This window comes from Pterocles gutturalis, unplaced genomic scaffold, assembly GCF_000699245.1.
Source record: "Pterocles gutturalis isolate BGI_N339 unplaced genomic scaffold, ASM69924v1 scaffold16942, whole genome shotgun sequence".
Lineage (NCBI taxonomy): Eukaryota > Metazoa > Chordata > Aves > Pterocliformes > Pteroclidae > Pterocles > Pterocles gutturalis.
This window is the reverse complement of record NW_010108250.1, coordinates 6,644-26,626: the sequence shown is the minus strand read 5'-3', so window position 1 is coordinate 26,626 and position 19,983 is coordinate 6,644. Positions and strand designations below refer to the sequence as shown.

General features: G+C 38.6%; 1 protein-coding gene across 1 annotated transcript in view; it reads left to right on the top strand.

Moving 5' to 3' along the window:
- GLRB (glycine receptor, beta) overlaps positions 1-18,128 on the top strand; it is a gene marked incomplete at its 3' end in the record, with an annotated part of 39,402 nt that extends 21,274 nt beyond the window's left edge. The window contains exons 4-8 of the mRNA XM_010072575.1: positions 679-908; positions 3,772-3,854; positions 6,509-6,649; positions 11,336-11,488; positions 17,836-18,128. Of these exons, the coding sequence (XP_010070877.1) occupies positions 679-908; positions 3,772-3,854; positions 6,509-6,649; positions 11,336-11,488; positions 17,836-18,128 (900 nt within the window). The remainder of the gene's footprint in view (positions 1-678; positions 909-3,771; positions 3,855-6,508; positions 6,650-11,335; positions 11,489-17,835) is intronic.
- Between the last annotated feature and the right edge of the window lie 1,855 nt (positions 18,129-19,983).

The following is a 19,983-nucleotide window of genomic DNA, read 5'->3' as shown; positions in this document are numbered from 1 at the left end:
TGCTGAATCCAGAAGGAATTTTCTTCTATGTAAAGCCTTGATTTTTTCTCTTTGAGCCCTATTCTGTTTCTGCGTTCATATGTGCTACATCAGAACTTTTGTTGCAAGCTGGCGTCAGTTTTCCTTGGCTACCAAAATAGTCCCAAATCACTGTTACAAGGGCTGAGGCTGTATTCTGGGTGTGTAGTGTAAAATCTATTATCTACCTGGTGTGTTTTCTGCTTTTATGGAAAACAGTGTGCCATCAGTGTGCCACTTAAACAAGTGGAGAATAAACTGGAATGTACTGTCACAGGATATGCTGATAGAAGCCATATCGTGCCTGCTGCCTGCAGCAATTTAGTGTAGTCAAGCTGTGGCCTCCTTCTGCCCTGCTGCATGCTTTTCTCTATGCCTAGGTAACAGGGGGCTACTGTCGAGGGGATGCAATTTTGTCCTCTTTTAAAAGCAAGTTACTATATTCAAAACATGAGTGAGACATTATTTACCTATTTGTCAGAAAGTGTAATAAACTTAACACTTACTAATGTCATTTGAATAGTGATTACTGTCTTTGTGATAGAAAAATCAGGACATAAATTGCTTTTCTCTTCAGAGTCTGATAGAATGGTTTTCTTTCTCCATGGGTTTTTGACTAGACTTTTGGCTAGTCTAATATTTGTGTATTCTTCCCACCAGGATTATAGAGTCAACATCTTTCTAAGACAGAAGTGGAATGACCCCAGACTCAAACTGCCCAACGACTGGAGAGGTTCAGATACGCTGACAGTGGACCCAACAATGTTTAAATGTCTTTGGAAGCCTGACTTGTTCTTTGCAAATGAAAAAAATGCCAACTTCCATGATGTCACACAAGAAAATATCCTTCTTTTTATATTTCGGGATGGAGATGTCCTAGTCAGCATGAGGTATATTATTGATATATTTCTATTCTTTTTAAAAATTACTTGATATGAGATATATATGCTGTGTTTGCGACAAATATTTAAGTTTAGATTTATATGACAGTTTGTAAGCAATGCTACAATAAATTAAATGTGTGTAAAGAAATCAGATGAAGCATGCTGGCTTATAGCACAGCAAGTTATAGAAATTTGAATTTTCTGCGTTTGTATGTCATGTTAAGCTAACACATTAAGTAAACTAATATTATTGGAAACCAAATCTAAACCCTTTTGATAATTGTTTAGATTCCTGGAAGCATAACAAAATGGATAAGGTCTGAAGTAAAGCCTACAGCAAAACAATGTCATTTGCACCACTTGAATTTCTACATCAACTAAAGAAAATTATTACTTACTAATGATATAGGGAAAGGCAGAAATTTCAAAATTTGTGGATATAAATGTTTTGTAAAAGTACTGGGGCATAATCCTGGTTAAGTTCTATGCCTTACTGGATATAGATTTTTCACAAGACCAAAAAATATTGTCTAATTTAATTGCAATTAACACATACTTTTTTGTGGTTTGACTTTGTTTGTCAAAGGTATACACCATGCCATAAAAATAATCATCCACTGAAAATAGCAAATTGATTAAAAAGGATCTTATAGTGAATTACAGCTCTGGACAGTTTATAGACACAATGATGAGTAGAGATTAGGCTCAATTCCCTAACAATAGAGTTAATTTTCTTCTGGTGTGAACTGGAACATACTGCCCTAATAGAGGAAAAAATGATTACCTGAGTGTACTGCAACTTTACCGTTAAGAGGGAACCACTTCTGAAATTATGGTCATGTAAGCTATTTCTTCCTGGAGCAGAAGTGACTGGAAAAAAGAAAGGAGATGGGAGAGTCTGTGTTCTTTTTTGCCCATTCCAAACTGGGATGAGAACTCCATCTCAAGAATTTTGCTGACAGTGATCAGAAAAGAAAATATATTGAGCAATCAAACAATTTCATTTGGCTGACTCTGAAGGGCCTGGTTCTGATATCAGTTGTTTCTGTAGTAGATTTTGAAGCCTGTAGAAGTTAATATTTCAAAATAGAAAGTCACTTTCAGCTTTAAAATAAACTTCCCACTTGAAACAGCAAATATTAAATGAAACATTGCAACTTCTTTAGAATATTTTTCCAAGTTGCAGCTATTCATAAATGAGCTTATTTAGTCAGTAGGTAATCAAATAGTGAATATGAAGTGAATACTAACCGAAGTGTTTCTGATGGAAAAATTTTTGTCTGAAAACTTCCAAATAACAAAACCAAATTCAATAAAGTTTGAAATCAATGTTGTCCTATAAAAATATTCTGATTTTAATAATACAGTAATATTCCTAAATTGTAACTGTATGTATGCAGGTAAGATTAATTTTTGAGACACTGTGATTTGGTGACACTACTAAGATTGTAAATTTTTAAAATATATAATTGCTATGCCTTGTATTTTTAGTTTACAGAGATATTATCACATATAAATGAAAGAATCATCAGTTATCCAAATACAAGAATGACAAAATGCATTTGAGAGAAAGCTCTTGCCTGCATAAATAGTTAAGAATTAGGAAACTGAGTGTAGGACTAAGCAGCTGGTGCTCGCATGAGGAGAAGTTAGCAGTAGAGTCCCACAGAAAAATCTCTTCTGGCTACTGTGCTGTTCAACAGAAATCATTTGGATAAAAGGGTGAACTGTGAATTGACAGGTGTGTTTGCCAGACTGTTCAGGATAGTAAAGAAAAGAGGTAACAGTGAGAATTACAAAGAAATCTAATGAACAGGCAACAAAGTGAGATTAATTTCAATGTAAATAACTGAGAATTATGAATGTAGAAAAAAATTATTTTAACTTTATGTAAAAAGTGATTGGTTTTGAGGTGGTTATTACCAGTTAGGAAAATTACCTTTGGGCAATAATGGCTAGTTCCCTGAAAATGTCAGCTAATGGCTCAGTACTGGTTGAGAAAGTGAATTGAATTCTAGGAAGTATTAGGGATTAAAGAGAATGTCATGCTGTTGTATAAATTCATCCATCTTGAATACAACGTGCAGTTCTGGTCTTTCCATTTCAAGAAGAGAGGCAAGGATGGTCAAAGGAGGGAACAGCATCCTTTATAAAGACCAGCTAAGCAAGGCAGAACTTTTCACATTGAGGTGATGGCATAGAGGTCTCTAAATAGTGACTGGCACATAGATGAACATTGATTTTTCGCCTTCTTTTCCAGTAAAAGAACTATGACACAGGCTCAAGATAGATGAAAGGAGATGATTAGAGTGTGCGCAGCTTAGCTATGGCATCCCTTGCTGCAGGATGTTGTGCATGATTAAAATTTACATGGACTGAAGAAATTGAATGGAAGCAAAGCAGCTTCTTGGAGGGGAAAAAAATATTTTGAGGTTCCTTGTAATGCTGAAGCATCACTTTTGGTTTAGTAAGTCCTTGAGGTGCAGCTTTTGGGAGGCTGCTGGATATCTGGTGAAATATCATTTCCTGATTGCTGTAGTCTCATGTTCTTCTTCAGGAATCTGCCATTGGCCACTGCTGGAGACAGGACTTTGTTCTGTATGGACCTTTGATTTGGTTATTCTTATGACCTATATGTATTTTGTCATGTATTAGGTCTCTAATTTGTGAAGTATCTTATGTTTAAAAGTCCATAAAATTTTATTCTCAGACTACTAGTGATAGCTCAGTTTCAAACAGTTATAACTGTAAATTTTTCTGCTCTTTTAGAAGCTGAAAAATCAAATGCTTGTGTTTTCTTTTTCTTATTGGAGTCTACTGCTTATGCGGCAGCTCACACTGTTTTTAAATTCCGTTTCTGTATTTTCAGGTTGTCTATTACTCTGTCATGCCCTTTGGACTTGACCTTGTTTCCTATGGATACACAGCGCTGCAAGATGCAATTGGAAAGCTGTATGTAAATCAGTCTGGGCATAAAAACAGTTGCCTTCTAGGCATGCCTGAGAATCAAACAAAAAAATGATCAGTTCTGAATTGTTCATTTCAACATTTTAATGGATCTTGAAATTAATATTCACTAGCTCCACCAACATACATTTTGCTATCAAAAAACATTTCTTACAGTTATGGCACCAATGCACTCTATTTTTAGCTTTTGCTATCAAACATAATGAAGACTGATTAGTTTTATAAAAACATTTACAGTAAACTTAGTAAAATGGAAACATATCATTTGGAAAAAAGAATCCATGGTTTCCCCAGGTAGTTTTAGCTTCCACCATCTGTTCTGCTTTGTATGTTGTTACCTTGATGATGCACAGTATTGTTTAAATCTCTTTTGATATGATACTGAAGGAAAAGTATTTGATACCAATACATTGAGAGCATTTAGTACGAAACCTTTTGAAAGTGGTTTCAAGATGTGTTGTGGATGTGGTCAGGCATCTTTCCCTTATCAGTCCTTCCCTGGTCTCTAGGTGATTTGATCTTAGGAAGGGGCAGCCAGGTCTCGTCTCAGAAGGGCTTCATGCCGTGCTGGAAGTTGCAGCCAAAATGTTTATGAAACCCATACTCTTTTCTGCTGTCCAAGCAGAAGGGTGCTTACTCAAGGACAGCCTTTTCCCAATACTCTGATCCCTGGTGATCCCTCTTTCATGGTAATTCTGTTTTCCTGGGTAAGGACAAGTGTGAAGCAGAGAGAAGGAAGATGGCTTGCTCCAGCCCGTTCCTGCTGTAATACAAAAACCCTGTTCAGTTGTTAATCCACCAGGTCTGGTGGGAAGATGAGGTTAGGAAAGGTAAGGCAAAAGTGAAGAAAGAGCAAGGTTAATCAAAGCTGAGCAGGGCATCCCAGTGGGGACAAGGGTAATAATGATAGTGATATCAGAGCTTTACAATTTAGTTTTTGATTACCAGCATTCTTTTAGAATTATAGTATGTCCATAGTAATTTTGACCATCACTAATATGCATGTACATTAGCAGAAGTAAACTCAAATCAGTTTAGGATTGAACTGGAACTAGACAGTAATATTAATGGAAGGTTGCTCAAGCTTTCTCAGTCTGGGTTGCTTTACAAGCATTGCAAGGTATAGTTATTCAAGCAAGCACTTCTCATAAAAAAGTTCTCAAAAACTTTATTTAAACAACCTTATTGTCTCTCTCCATGCTAAATTGAAATATTCAAATTCAGGAGGAGTGTGCTCCTTTGGAAAGACAGTGTGCACTGAACTTTCTTCTACCTTTTAATTCACTTGTCAAAAGTAAGAACGGTACCCAGGACCTCCTGTCTGTCCCTCCAGTTCTAACAGTGGGCTTGCTTTCCCTGTTAGCCATTGTCAGTTTTATTCTACTGAAGTTATTTTCAAATCAATTTTATTTTTAGTTGCTAGATTTCCAAAACAGAGAAGGACAGCAGTTTTACTAAGCTGCTCTTGTATCTGCGGTTATGATCCCCAATTCTACACATTCCCTAAAGACAAAATTTTGACTGTCCAGTAATTGTTATCATACAGGATCTTAGCAGTTTTGTGATTTGCTGTATGCTGTAAGGGGGTAAGAATGATTTTATAAATGAATAATTAGAACAAATAAATTTTTGTCTTCCATGATGAAGCTTTGACACATTGTGACTTTCAAGTTGTGAATCTTAGAGAAGTTAGCTTATGAACAGTTTGCCTTCTTTAATCACAGCTGCTTTTCAGAGATAAAAACCAAAATCTGTCTAATGCCTCCAGAAGAATAATGGTTCTTTAAATGGTTTTCAGAGGCTTTGAACTGCAAAACACTGCATTCCAACTCCATCTTTTTTATGTGTCCCCATCTCTGTTCCCATTAACTCTGTTTGAATTAAGTTAATCCTTAATAAACAGAAGTTAGCAGAAAAATGTCGTGTAAAATCCTGATTATGATTATACATATTTAATCAATATTGCTTTATGCTTTAATATTGTGCACCTAATTTTCACTGCCTCTCACTTGGTGGTGTTGTATGTATCATGATTTAGACACTCAGGTGCATGCTGAAGTCTGTCCGTACTCAGGAGATCATGAAAGCGCTCAGTTGATTTCAGTAGGGCTACACATCTACTGAAATTCCTGGTCAAGTATGTCCTGATGGGCAATGCTTTCATGAATCAGGGCCTTTAATCTGAACAACTAAGCATAAAGGTTGTTTTACATAAAAAACAAGATTTTTCACAGAAATTGAGTGATTAAATTCTTTTGAAGTTACTAGGACTTGTGAGTGCTGTTAAAGTTCAGTATATTTTTCTTGCTTTACTGAAGTAGAGAATGAATGAATATGGAGGCTTCAAAGCTGTGGAGAACCGAGCTTTTCCTTCTTTGTTTAAACAGTAAGCACTGTAACAAACACCTCTTAATCAGTGTAATATTGCTGATAGTGTAATGTAATGTTCTACCCGCTAAGTCCTAATTTAGGCCTACATAACAATTGAGTTTGGATCATTTAGTTTTTGTATTTAATTCTTTGACAGGAAGTGGAAAGAAAAAGAGTGAAAGACACATGATACATGTATGCTAGTTTTTCTTGCAGTTTACTCTGAGATGGTTCTTTCAACGATTATTATTATTATTTTTTTCTTGTAGTTGGTTACACAACTGATGACTTACGGTTTATCTGGCAGTCTGGAGACCCTGTACAGTTAGAGAAAATTGCTCTGCCTCAATTTGATATTAAAAAGGAAGATATCGAATATGGTAACTGTACCAAGTACTATAAAGGCACAGGTAGGTAATATAAATTATTTCCTCGGTAAAAAAACTTTAAGCTTCCTTCAGTTACTGTTTATAGTTAATGGTTAACATTCCAGTTCATGTCTTATGTTTCATGGGATAAAACAGATTACTTTTAACTAACAGGTAGCTCATCTAATAGTAGCTATCATGCTGTGATTACTGCAAACTAATTCAAATACAGAAGTATCTAGGTTGAAGATGAGATTAAATGCTTGCCTTGTGATCTTACTATCACCATTTTGTTGCTATAGTCCTAATACCCATTTATGCTTGGAGGTGTCTGACTTTTCTGAAAGGATGTTCATGTAGAATTATGCCAGTTGCAGCAAAGTAGGATAATTTTGGTTTTCGGGTTTGACTTCTGTTCCAGGAGTGAATAATATGCAAGTGTTAACTTCAAATGCTTTGCCCTGCAGGTTCTTCCTTTCTCTAAGTGTTCTGGAAAGTCTGTCATTATAGAAAGCTGCTTACAATCCTCAGCCCTGTATTTATTTAATCTTATGATTATTGTCTCAGTGTAGGCACAAATTTATCCAATGGTTTCTGTACTCTGGCTTCTAATGATTTATCTTTTTTACCTTGATTGATTCCTGCCTACAATTATATCCAAACTACTCACATACTGGGCAGCCACAAGACTTTCTACAACAACAGAAGTCAGCAGGGCTTATTTTAGTGAGTGCTATTGCACCATATGAATAAATCTCCCATTAAAACTCAGTGAGGATGGCTGTGGCACTGCAGCTTCTGAGGATCCTCTGCAAGTTTCTCATTGACTATTCAGCTGAAGTCAAGGGTCTGTTACTTGCAGTTGCTCCTGAGCTAGATCCCAAGTCTGAAGGGATCTCAAGTAACAATAGTAGATCGCAGAGTTAAAGACTTTAACTTGAAAAAGGTAATGAAAATTGAAATTAGTTTTAATTTTTTAACTGCAGAATGAGTGAGTTCTTAGCCTAACTACATAATTCAGCATTTTAGGTGATTTACCATTTGTAAATAATATCAAATTAGTTCTCCTCAGGAAAATTCTACATTTGTGAAAGCACAATCAACAACTGGCTGTGGTTCAAATCTAAGTCAGGATATGGAAGAAGCTTACTTAGCAGTGAGAAAAGTATTTTATTCTTAATTAAACAACGAATTTACTGAAAAAAAAAAGTCTATGAAGTAGTGAAAAATTAAAGGGATGGATCTTGCAATTCACAAATAAAATGTATACAAATGGGAAAACTGGAAAATTTACATTGTATTTGAGGGAAAAAGGAAATCCTTCTTAAGATTGCTATCTTGTTATTTAAGTTATGATGATTTTTAGTTTTGACTTACGTCTAAAAATCTAAAATAAAACTTCTAAAAAAAATCTTTAGATATTATAGGTATTTTTAGGAACCTTAAATAAAAATCTAAGAATTGTACACTGTACCATTAAAGAGGAAAGAAAATCAATAGTGTTCTCTCGAGCTTCAGCACCTTGTGACTACAAGTTGAAATGACACTGTAAAATGGTCACATTTTTGCGTGTGTATGTGATCTGAACACTACACAAAGAACGTTAGAGAACTGTCAGAGTGGTTGGAGTGACAACATGAAATTTTTTAAAGTTTTAATAATTCCTTTATTGCAAATCCTTTTTGTTTAAAAATTAAGAACATCCATGTAAATCTCATAATCAAGACTGCAATTAGTACTTCATTAATATGAATGGAATATTTTAGTACTCTGAAGTATCTCTAAAGTGTGTTTTCAGCAATCAGTAGTTTGATTTACTTTAGGTTCTTATATTGAAGGTATTTTAAAAAGCGGATTTTGCACACATAGTTAAAATTAAATTTGGTCAGGTAATCAAGAGGCAGTGTTGCATGTGCCCAGCAAGATGATGGAGCAGATCCTCCTGGAAACTACACTAAGGCACATGCAAAATAAGGAGGTGATTGGTAACAGCCAACATGGCTTCACTAAGGGCAAATCATGCCTGACAGATGTGATGGCCTTCTACAATGGGGTTACAGCTTTGGTGGATAAGGGAAGAGCAACTGATGTCATCTGCCTGGACTTGTGCAAAGCATTTGGCAATTTTCCACACTGCATCCTTGTTTCTAAGTTGGAGAGACATAGATTTGATGGATGGACCACACGGTGGTTAAGGAGTTGGCTGGATGGTCACACTCAAAGCATTGTGGTCAATGGCTCAGTGTCCAAGTGGAGACCAGGGATGAGTGGCGTTCCTCGGGGGTCAGTATTGGGACTGACACTGACATCTTTATTGGTGGCATGGACAGTAGGATTGAGTGCAGCCTCAGCAAGTTGGCTGACAACACCAAGCTGTGTTGTGGGGTTGACACACAGCAGGGAAGGGATGCCATCCAGAGGGACCTGGACAGGCTTGAACCTCATGGAGTTCAACAAGGCCAAGGGCAAGGTCCTGCACATGGATCAAGGCAATCCCAAATACAAACTGGGCAGAGAATGGCTTGAGAGCAGCCCTGAGGAGAAGGACTTGGGGATGCTGGTTGATGAGAAGCTTAACATGATTCTGTGAGCTGGCAATGTGCGCTTGTAGCCCAGAAAGCCAACTGTGTCCTGGGCTGCATTCAAAGAAGCATTAGCAGCAGGTCAAAGGAGGTGATTCTGCCCCTCTACTCTGCTCTTGTGAGACCCCACCTGGCATACTGCTTCCGACTCTGGAGTCCTCAGCACAGGGAAGTTGTTGAAGTGAGCCCGGAGGAGGGCCACGAACATGATCAGAGGGCTGGAGTACCTCCTGTATGAGGACAGGCTGAGAGATTTGGCGTTGTTCAGCCTGGAGAAGACGAGAGTCTGGGGGGACCTTATAGCGGCCTTCCAGTACCTGAAGGAGGCCTGAAAGAAAGCTGGAGAGGTACTTTTTATGTGGACATGTAGTGGTAGGACACTACATGGGATAGGGGGTAATGGCTTTAAACTGAAACAGGGCAGATTTAGATTAGGTATTAGGAAGAAATTTTTTACCGTGAGGGTGGTGAGGCACTGGCACAGGTTGCCCAGAGAAGCTGTGGTTGCCCCATTTCTGGAGGTGTTCAAGGCCAGGCTGGATGAGGCTTTGAGCAACCTGGGCTAGTGGAGGGTGTCCCTGCCCATGGCAGGGGGGTTGGAACTTGATGATCTTTAAGGTCCCTTCCAACCCAAACCATTCTGTGATTCTATGTTCAAGCACATTTTCAGAGTTATGACGTATATAGGAGATTCTTGCCACTTGCAAAGAACTTAATCCTTACTGCCTATTTTTGTCATATCTATGTAAATAGAAAGAGGGTCAGCAAATTTGGGGTGACTTTTTTGTGGCAGTAACTTGAATATTTGAATTTGCAAATTGCCTATTCTTTGTTTATCAAAATGTATGACAGATCCAAATAAGTCCTCATGAGCTGAATGGTGAGAGCAATAGATACTGTTCTCTGCCTGATGAAAGATTATATGATGCCATACAGAATGCATTTCTGGCATAAAGCAAACAAATAATGATTTTGAAGGTCATCCCTCATTTGAAAATATAAAACCTACAAGTATCTGGAAACTATTCAGGAATTACAGAGGGGAAATTTGTCAGACAGCAGATCATTGAAGAGGATAGGATGAACTATAAAATACCATATAGTGTCTTCTACCCAAGGAAATTTTTCCTTGATGTTTTATTATTTTGTTGTTTTGGTTAGTGTATGCCCAAACAGAACTTTTAAGATGACTTAATCATTCTATGGCAATTAATTGATAAAGTATAGAAGATAGAATCTGTCAAAAATATATCTATTTATCTTCTAAATCATCTTTGCACCAACTTTATTTATGGATATGGACTTATGTGAATTTTGAAATTGTAATATAATATAAGAATGCCTTTTCCATGTGATAGAATTGTTTACGAAGTTGTTTTTACAGTGCTATTGTGTTAATATTAACATAAAAATGCCGATTCTGCTAACTGAGCAAAAATATGGACAGGTTGTTTTTTCTGTTTATTGGATTTCCTGATCCATCTGTTATCTCCAGGAAAACCTCTAGTATCTGCAGCTTTATTTTTTATTGAATTCATCTTAACAGATATTTTCTGAAATTTTTGTGTGCTTTAGGTCCTCATTTTAAAAGGTTTGAGGCAGTATTCCCTGTTTTCAAACTTTGCAGAGTCTCTTGAAAAGTCTGTACCAATTTTAGAAGCCACCTCTGCCAGCTTTCGATACTGGGGAAATCTCTGCTTGGAGTCACATTCAGATCACCTCTTTCCATTCTAAACTTTCTACAGTAATGTTTCTTAATTCCATCTTTTGCACAAATCAGTGCTAGGTAGGATTTTTAGATGAGTTTAAGCTAGTATGACTGCTAGCCCCTATTGGATTTATCTGGACTGCATCTTGAAGCCAGTGTCAAGATGAGAGTCACTTTAACTGCCTGTTCCTGATGCACTGTGAGAAGATGGAGGATGCCTTATAGAGCACAGAGAGTACCACATGCCTGACCACACTTGGTGGCTATATAGATTTATGTTTTGAACATTTTTTTTTAATTGAACTCTGTGCCTTTATAAAGAAAGGAAAATAATTGAACTTTTGCTCTTAACTTAAATAGAAAAAGGCCTAGAAGATATGGATTCAAAGAGGTTGACCTGCAAACACTTTAAACATTAATGCATTTATTTCTTTAAAGGTTATTACACTTGTGTAGAAGTAATCTTCACTTTAAGAAGACAAGTTGGATTTTACATGATGGGTGTTTATGCTCCTACACTGCTAATTGTTGTTCTATCCTGGCTGTCATTTTGGATCAATCCTGATGCAAGTGCTGCAAGAGTCCCACTGGGTAACCTGCGTTTACACATACCATCACAATCCACTTCAACGCCATTGAGCCATTCTCAGTTGCTTTGACAACATGACACTGGACACTGAAAGCAACTTCACTTCCATTATCTGCTCATCATTTTCACTGAAACCTCCTCATTCCTAGTCCTGTAAAATCCACCTCCACGTCAAGACTTCGCTTGATAACGGTTCCAGCACTTGTATGGTAAGCACACTGTCTCTGCTTCTCTCAACCCGGACAAATCTGATCTTACCCATGTACGGGTGATGCTGCAGACACTGTGGCAATATGCACTTTATGGGAATTTGAACATTTGAATAATCAGTAAGAAAGCAGGGTGATGAGTAAGCCTCTAAATAGCTACCTCTTGGAGCAGTTTTTTCTGAAATTAGAAGAAACAGAATGATGTCTGAAAGACAATTAGCATCCTTGTTACCAGATTTGCTTTATTTCATTAGAGTCTCAGTTCCTGAGAGTACTTCAGGCTCGTGCTTCCATGCTGCTCAGCACAACGCAGTAGGCAGGCCCTTCATTTATTATGAGATAGTAGGACACGGAGTTAATCAAAACAATATTATCTTGACTAATTGGACTGTACATGGGACTCCAGCTCAGGGGTGGCCACACCCCAACAGCTCAAGGAAGTGCAGAGCCAGGCTCTTGCATTCTGACACTTGCCCATTTGGATTCCTGTCCCCATGCCATGACCTGTCCTCCCCCAGGCTCTCTCCTCCCTGTGACCCCCTTTTCCTTGGCACTCCTCCACAAGTCCATGCCCCTTATTTTCCAGATCTTTTCCATGTCCCAGGAGGTTTGGTGCAGCTGTTTTCAAGACCCCAGGGGAACAGTTACAGAATCCCTCCAGTCCCCTCCCTTCCTCAGAAGCCTCTTGCCCACACTTGAACCTCCACACCCCCACAGGATGAGTCCTGTGCAGCCTCACAGGAGTCGATAGCACTGGAGGCCCTTGGAGTCGGGACCTGCCGCATCACCTTGCCAGTTGGTGTCTGTGATCGGTAGAGTCGTGCAGTAGGGGGTAGCTGAGATCCCCATGTTATGAGCCCGCTGGAGCGGGAGGGGTGCCTGCTGAGTTTTATTGGGTGGAAAAGTGTCCGCATACCCCCTGACCTGAGCCTCACTGCTCCCGGCTCAGGTCATCTACCATCCTCCACCTGTGCTATGATGGGCAAAATAAACTATGAGCTGTAAAAAATCTGGACAACCATGACTGGAATGCTACTTTTGGCTTCTGAGTCAGTGTTCACTACCTTGCTCTAATTAAGTGTAACAAAATGGCTTATTATTCTATCTTTTTTCTAGGGGTGTGTTTCAGAATACAAATCAGCTTTATTTTTTGTGACCTTTAAAAATACTAGTAGTTACCTGGGGAGGAGTCACAACCTATGTCATTTTGATAGCAAGTAACAAAGATAATCTCTTACCTTGAAAAGTAGCAAGGATGCATTCCGTAATGTGAAGCGTGACATTTTAAGAAAAGAAAGTGTGGGGAAAATGTAGCATGCCTCAAATTAAAAAGACAGAAACAAGAACTGCAAATATTTTTCACGTAGTGAACTCCAATATGATCAAAACCTGAGCTGTGCTTCTACTTTTACGATCCTCCACTTCAAATAGCCAACCAGACAGGCTTATTAATTATATATTAGCTGTATAAGAGATATAGTGCTGATTTATGTAACATGGATGTCTTTGTGACTAAACATGCATACTTATTTATTGTTTGTTTTCATTTATAAGTGTTTTGGGCACATTTTATGTATTAGCGTTTCTGAAATAATGCATTTTCAAAGATACTAACCATTGGCCTGGTGATGTGACTTTTCCTGATGCTCCAGAGAAGCAAAAACTGCTGAATCTGACCATCCTTTAGTCATGAGTCAGTATTTAGTAACACAAGTTGATAGCACTGTCACTGGGGTAAGTTTTACGTTTCTCCAATTTGCTAGGGGGTGACAAACTAATTCTTCTGGCTACATCTTTGAAGACAGTTGACCTTGAAATGTAACCAGATTAACATTTCTGTTTCAAGTGGATGATATCTAATCCCAAAAAAATATCAATGACCACTATACTCTCAATGGCTAGATACAGGCCTCATCAGGTATGAAGCAACTTCAGATTTACTTATGAATATCTTAATACAGTCATCCTTAGAATTACATATAGTGGGCTACTGCTCCCCATCACTAGGCATCTCAGAAGCTTCCACATGATTTAGGGATGCAACATACTTTGCAAACCGGTAAGGAGATGATGTTTTTATAGACTGATTAGTGTTCTGGGAGAAGGTTGTATGTTTGTTTGAACAAAAAGCCTTTGTCAATGTAGGAACTAAGTTGCAATTCTAATTAATTGCTGGTGTTTCACCTTTTAATAAGCCCAACAGAGGACTCTCCAGTTGTTTACAGGTTGACAGTGTGCCAGCATCTGTTTAAAAAATTTTCTTTCCATCACTGCCATGTGAAGCCCAAAGGGAGTAAGAGCTTCCGTGGTGTTGTAGGGCTCTGAGGGACATGAGACTTCTGTCCATGCTCAGCAGCCTGATGTTGATGATGATGGAACATCAGTCCAGAGTGCTGGTGGGGGTGCAACAGGGTAACTAAAGGCTTGGAGTAGTGATATGTTCCACACATACAAAAGACAGTGAGATCTGAGGCCAGGCATGACCCCGCCCGGTCACACCTGTCCTCCCATCTGTCTTAGTTCTAGTCCATTTTATAAAACTGTAACAAATGTAGGGTCTCAGAACAAGACATAAAGATATATGTTAGAACTGTAGTATGAAGGATTGGCAAGATTATGTCTTTTAGCTTATGAAGTTGAATGAGAGAAGGGAATGTATTAGAGATATCCCATTGTAAGGAAAGGAAGACACAATATTACCTTTTTCAATAACATTAATGAAAGAAGCCAGACATTTTTAAAGCTGTAATATAAACCAGAAAATCCTTTTTTATACAGCATATAATTAACCCATGGAATTCACTGCCAGTAGATAGTGCTGGAGCCAGTAAGTTTGAGTTCAAAAAAGGGAGATTTATCTGGCAGCACATGCTGAAGTGCTTTGCTGGATTGGCACTTTCTGATATTATCCACATGTAACTTGAGGCAGTATTTTTAAAATAGTAGCGCTGTACAAGCATGCTTTAGGCTGAGAGCTAACTAACCTTACTGATAAGCTAAACTTTGCCATCCAGCGGAATGCCACAGTAGAGGCAAAAATGCAGAGGGACTTCCTAGAAAGGCTGACTTTCCCTTTACTTTGCAAGTGTCTAGGAAGGAGCTCTGTCCCTTCTCTTTAGTCCTCCCTGAGAAGGAAAGGGGAATTTTTTATTTTGTTTCCTTTTTTTTTCTTTATTAATGAGTAAACTTGCAGTTTGCTTATTCATTCTCCTCACTCAGTTTGAACCCTGGGCTTTGGACTGTTTTAAGTAGGTACGTAGTGCAGCTGCTGTCAGAGGTGCAACTTACAACTCTGGTGCTAGGGTCTCCAGGGCCATGCTGACTCTGATCTGGCAGCAAATGGTTGTTTAATAGAATATGTATGTGCTTCTATCTCACTTCGTTGTTACCTTGAAAACCTAGAAGTTTCTCGGACTCTGAGAATGAACTTTTCATCCTAGGTATCCAGGCAAACGGAAATTAGTGGCAGGTCGCCATGACCTCGCTTGCCCTACTGAACAAATTGATGAAAGCTCCATTAAAATCTTTTCAGCTAGGAGAATTTGTAAGTTAGTTTTTTAGAATTAAATTCAAGATTGTAAGATCCAGTATTTTAAGCTCTACGCAGTGGTTGTACAAATGTTTTCAGCACCAGGCATGGTAGTAATCCTTGCATACTAAGATAATAAGCACTTTTAAAGTAGGTAGGAAAAAAAGTACAATATCCAAGATGTTGAGCCGGTCCATACGTTGGCTAGTTCAGTTGTTCACGGCTGGGGTAGAAGCTGCCTTTCAGAAGTCTAGCACAGATGTGCATGGTACATGATACAATACATTGTTGGAGAAAGAACAATGCCTGCTGGGCATAGGCAGAGGTGTCCTTCATATGTTAAGAGGCAGTACAGCCCTATTTGTGCTTGTTATTGCAGTTCATTATGATCCATAATTAGTGTTCAGCCCAAGACAGCTGGTGTTGGTCAGTGAAAATAAATTTGAAAAAAAGGAGACTATTCTATGCTCACTTTCTATCCTTATGGGCATGTGTGTACTTTAATGCTCTGGATACAGTAGACAGAAAATAAGTGAGACTGGGGCTAGTTTTTATGTCATCTAGCCGGGGGCTCCTTTAGCTCTCTTCTCCCATTAATCTTTGTTTCGTTCAGCCGGTCACTCCTTTCCCGCAATTCAGATTGCACAGTTGTTTATTCCAGGATCATAGAGGTCCCTGTTTGGGTGCCAGTTGTAATGGTGGCATCAAAGAGCAAACTCCAGTAGGTGGTGAAGAAGAATCACTGTATTGCTCTTTTACAACTACTTTTGTAGTCTTTTACCACTGTGAATACATCATCTACAAAACCTTTCATTGGCTATTAACTAAAAACAACACACTATTTTCTAGCGAATTAGTTCTCTTGCTTCCATCTGGATCTTTCCATTGTTTACCACCAGGTCAGTTCTCCTTCCAGCCGTGTCTGGTCTTCCATCACCTCCTCTTCCATTCTGATTCAGGGCAAAGCTGCCTTCTTCCGGTTTCTTAAGGGCAAAACTTCATGTCCCAGAAATCAAAGCCTAATTCAGCATCTTCTCGTTCCCCTACAAGTGGACACTGAGGTTTGTTTGTTCAGTATTTGCCATATCATTCTGATTTGACATAGCACATCTGGACACTCTGTATTATCCCAGTGGACAAAAAAAAAAAAAAATCCGGCTTTGCAATGAGAAGTTGATATTACACATTTCTGAATTAAAAAACCATAAGATTCTGTATTTTAAAGTCATATGTGTGCAATAACTTCTTTATACTTTCTCTTCAGTGCTTTAGCAGGTAGTAAGTTGGCCATTTGAGATTAATACCAAATAAAGTATCATATCTATCTTATTAAAATACAAATAGGAACAGCAGCAAAATAATTATATGTTATTTATGGTCAACTAGAACTGAATACTTTGATAGGCCAATACAGATACCTACAGTTGTATTAAGGTTTTCCCATTCTCACTTATTTAAATTGGATCTGAAGAAAATTACCTATTTCAGGCTTTGGATAGCACATGTGACCAATATAAGAAACATAGTTAAGAATGAGTATCTCCTTTTAGCCAACATTTGTCTATAACCATTGATTACATTTAGTGAAGCAGCCCACTCCTAACTAAAGAAGACTTTTGTCATTACCATTCACAAAACCAAAATGAGACATTCTGAACTGGGAGCTTAAAATAAGTTTTCCCTACTTGACAGCCATTTCTAAAGTTAGCTTTTTTCAGATGTAGCTGTTTATGCTACTGTTTCCCTTTCATTGGAGCCTTTTTGAGGTTGGACTTGTATTTTGTCTTTTGCAATGTGAGCCTTGTACAGATGGTGACGTTTGAAAGCCTTGTAAGGAGGAATGCTTGCTGAAACCTAGTTTGAAGATGAGTATGACCTTTCAACAGCCTTTGCAGGTGTTTTTTTTTCACAATAGCAGCTTCCTGAAAAGCCCTTTATCTAGAAAGCCTCCTCTAGATCCTGTAAGCTTGAATAGGGAATGATCGTAGATCCTCAAGCACCTCAGTGTTTTCATCTTAACTGTGAATTGGGAACACAGGCTTTTTAATGTGCTGGTACAGCTTTGCTCTTCAGCAAAACCTTCCCTTTCACCTAATGTTTGCTCACTGCACCTGTGAGCAGGTCGTTCAGAGAATTGTTCCTGCAGTTCAGATTTCTGGGACAGCAACAGTTCTTCAAGTCTAATTCAAAGGACTTGGAGTCTTTTGATTTAAATAGCATATATTTTTCTTCTGTCTTGCCAGACTTAGATGCTTGTTGTAAGATAAATCTCTGGAAAGCCCGTTTCACAGTTTTGTGGTGTATGACGGGGCAGGAAAACCACAGCAACCAGTTTAGCCTCACTTTTTTCTTTCTCCATTTATAAAATGAAATTAAAGTATTCATTATTAATAATTCATCACTAACTTCAGTATCCTACCCAAGTATTCAGTTTAACTCGTTCATTAGCTGAAGGCATGTGTCTGCCTGCTGCAAAATACACCGACTGCATTGTGAAGCCCCATTCACTGTTATAAAACATCATTCAGTGTTGTCTGTTTCAGAGGAAGAGCACAGCCAGTGCCCAAAGGGTAAGCTCTCTTTAGTCAATATATTGTTTTTCTTTCCGTAGGTATTTTCTCAGTGCTCAGCTTGGCATCTGAATGTACCACGCTTGCCGCTGAACTTCCCAAAGTGTCTTACGTGAAGGCCTTAGATGTCTGGCTGATTGTTTGCCTTCTCTTTGGGTTTGCATCCCTGGTGGAGTATGCAGTGGTTCAGGTAATGCTAAACAATCCAAAGAGAATTGAAGCTGAAAAAGCAAAGATTGCCAAGGCAGAGCAAGCGGAAGGGAAAGGTGGAAACGCTGCCAAGAAGAACACGGTGAATGGCACAGGGACTCCTGTCCACATCAGCACTTTACAGGTAGGAGCTGTGAAGCCATGTATGCGAAATCAGCATTATCCTCTGTTAATTCCAGGAATATACTGTCATAATAGTTTTGGGTAGTGCTTAATCTTAGAAGCGGCCAAGACATTAAAAGCACGCTGGTAATTAATGTCCAGCAATCTGACCAATTGGTCCCTAGGGATTTGGGGTCAGATGTACTGAATGAAAAATTTCTTTTAATATCCTAGTGCCGTGGTTGCTACTGAGCTTCAGGTAAATAAAGTAGCAAGCAGCTTTACAGTTGCTATTTTTCTCATAATAAATAGCAGCTGTTAAACTGGAACTATTCAGAGGACAGGACTCTCAGTCAGTATTTGCTGAGACCATACTCAAATAACACCCGTCTCATTGCTTTCCCCGGGATGGCCACAGCTGCACTGCATTGTATGTCAAGCATCTCTGAAGCCAGGGATCCAGAAGTCTTGGTATTTGTAAACAAAAGACAGGTCTGTTTGTCTGTCAAACAGTCCCTGCATTTCTTGTGTTGCCAGACAGAGTTTACGGGTAAATTGGTCAGATCTCATTATACAGATAAAGATGAGATGTACATCTCAGCCCAGGCCAAAATTTCCCATCATTATGGTAGCTTCCTGGTGTTGTATAACTCCCTGTGTGTGCTCCAAGAGTTATCAGACATCCCAGCCTAACTGCCTACAGTCCTGAGTGATATTTAATTGACATTTATTCTACAGAGGAAAATATGTTATGCTACAATATGTGGAATACATCTTTGGCACTTAGTTTTCAATGGCTTGGCAATTTTGATATGTAAAATAAAACTGTAAGGCCAGATCCAAGTGATAATAGTGTTAGCATAGAATGTGACTTTAAAACTTCTTTAAGGAGGGAGTAGTTCATGCCAGAATGGCAGACTCCCTGTCCTAGTACTAAGCTGGCATTGCCCCATAACTAATTAGCCCCAGTCCAGAAGAGCTGCAGATATCTCAGAGTGGTGTGCTTGACTACCATAAATCTCATCTGGTAGAAGAGTCTCCTGGGGACTGTTTTGGCAGGCAACCAGGCTCAGCTTAGAGCAGCCCCATGTCTGTTTTGACTTGCATTGCAAGTAATTCCCCAAACCCAGGCAGCGTGAGAACTGAGTAGAAAGAATAATGGCTCAGCTACAGTTTTGCTTCCCCTGAACTGAATGTGTTATTTTTGTGTTCAGCAAGTTGTGGGTCCCAAATTCAGCTAAGCTACTTCTTGTGACAAAATAGTTGCAACAGTCCAGCAGAGCAGCATGAAATCTATTTATTCCTGTTTCAAGTACTTAACAAGTGTAGGTGTACAGCTTGATCAATGACAAGATCAACAAAAAACTAGTTTTTCAGTAGTGTGAGCAATCCTTTAAGGTGCTTGCCATTGTCATAGCCATAAGGAGAATATAACTTTTGTCACCTATGCTATCCTTTCGTCTTTTAATACATTTTTTTGAGAAGTTTGGGTGTACAGTGCATTTTAAAACTTAGAGGAAAGGGAGTCATTGTCCACAAAGACTAAGCAATATTCCCCATGAATGGTGTCCAGTAGTAGGCTGAAGGTTTTTAGGATTCAGACCTCAGTCTGCCCTCCAAGACCTTGCAGTGTTTCCCCTCCACAATCTTGCGATGTCAGCTCCAGCATCTCATGTTTGACCTGTGCTTTTCAAGGTCTTCCCAATTTCTTGCCACAGACCTTGAACATTCCAGTATCTATAATGTCTGCAACAATAATCTGTGTTGGATTTATCTGGAGCCCTGGCCATGCATGGCTTCTGATGATCCTTATACAGAGAGTTACAAAACATTTTTTTACTGAGACATATTGGAAATATGTATTCATAGCTGTAAAA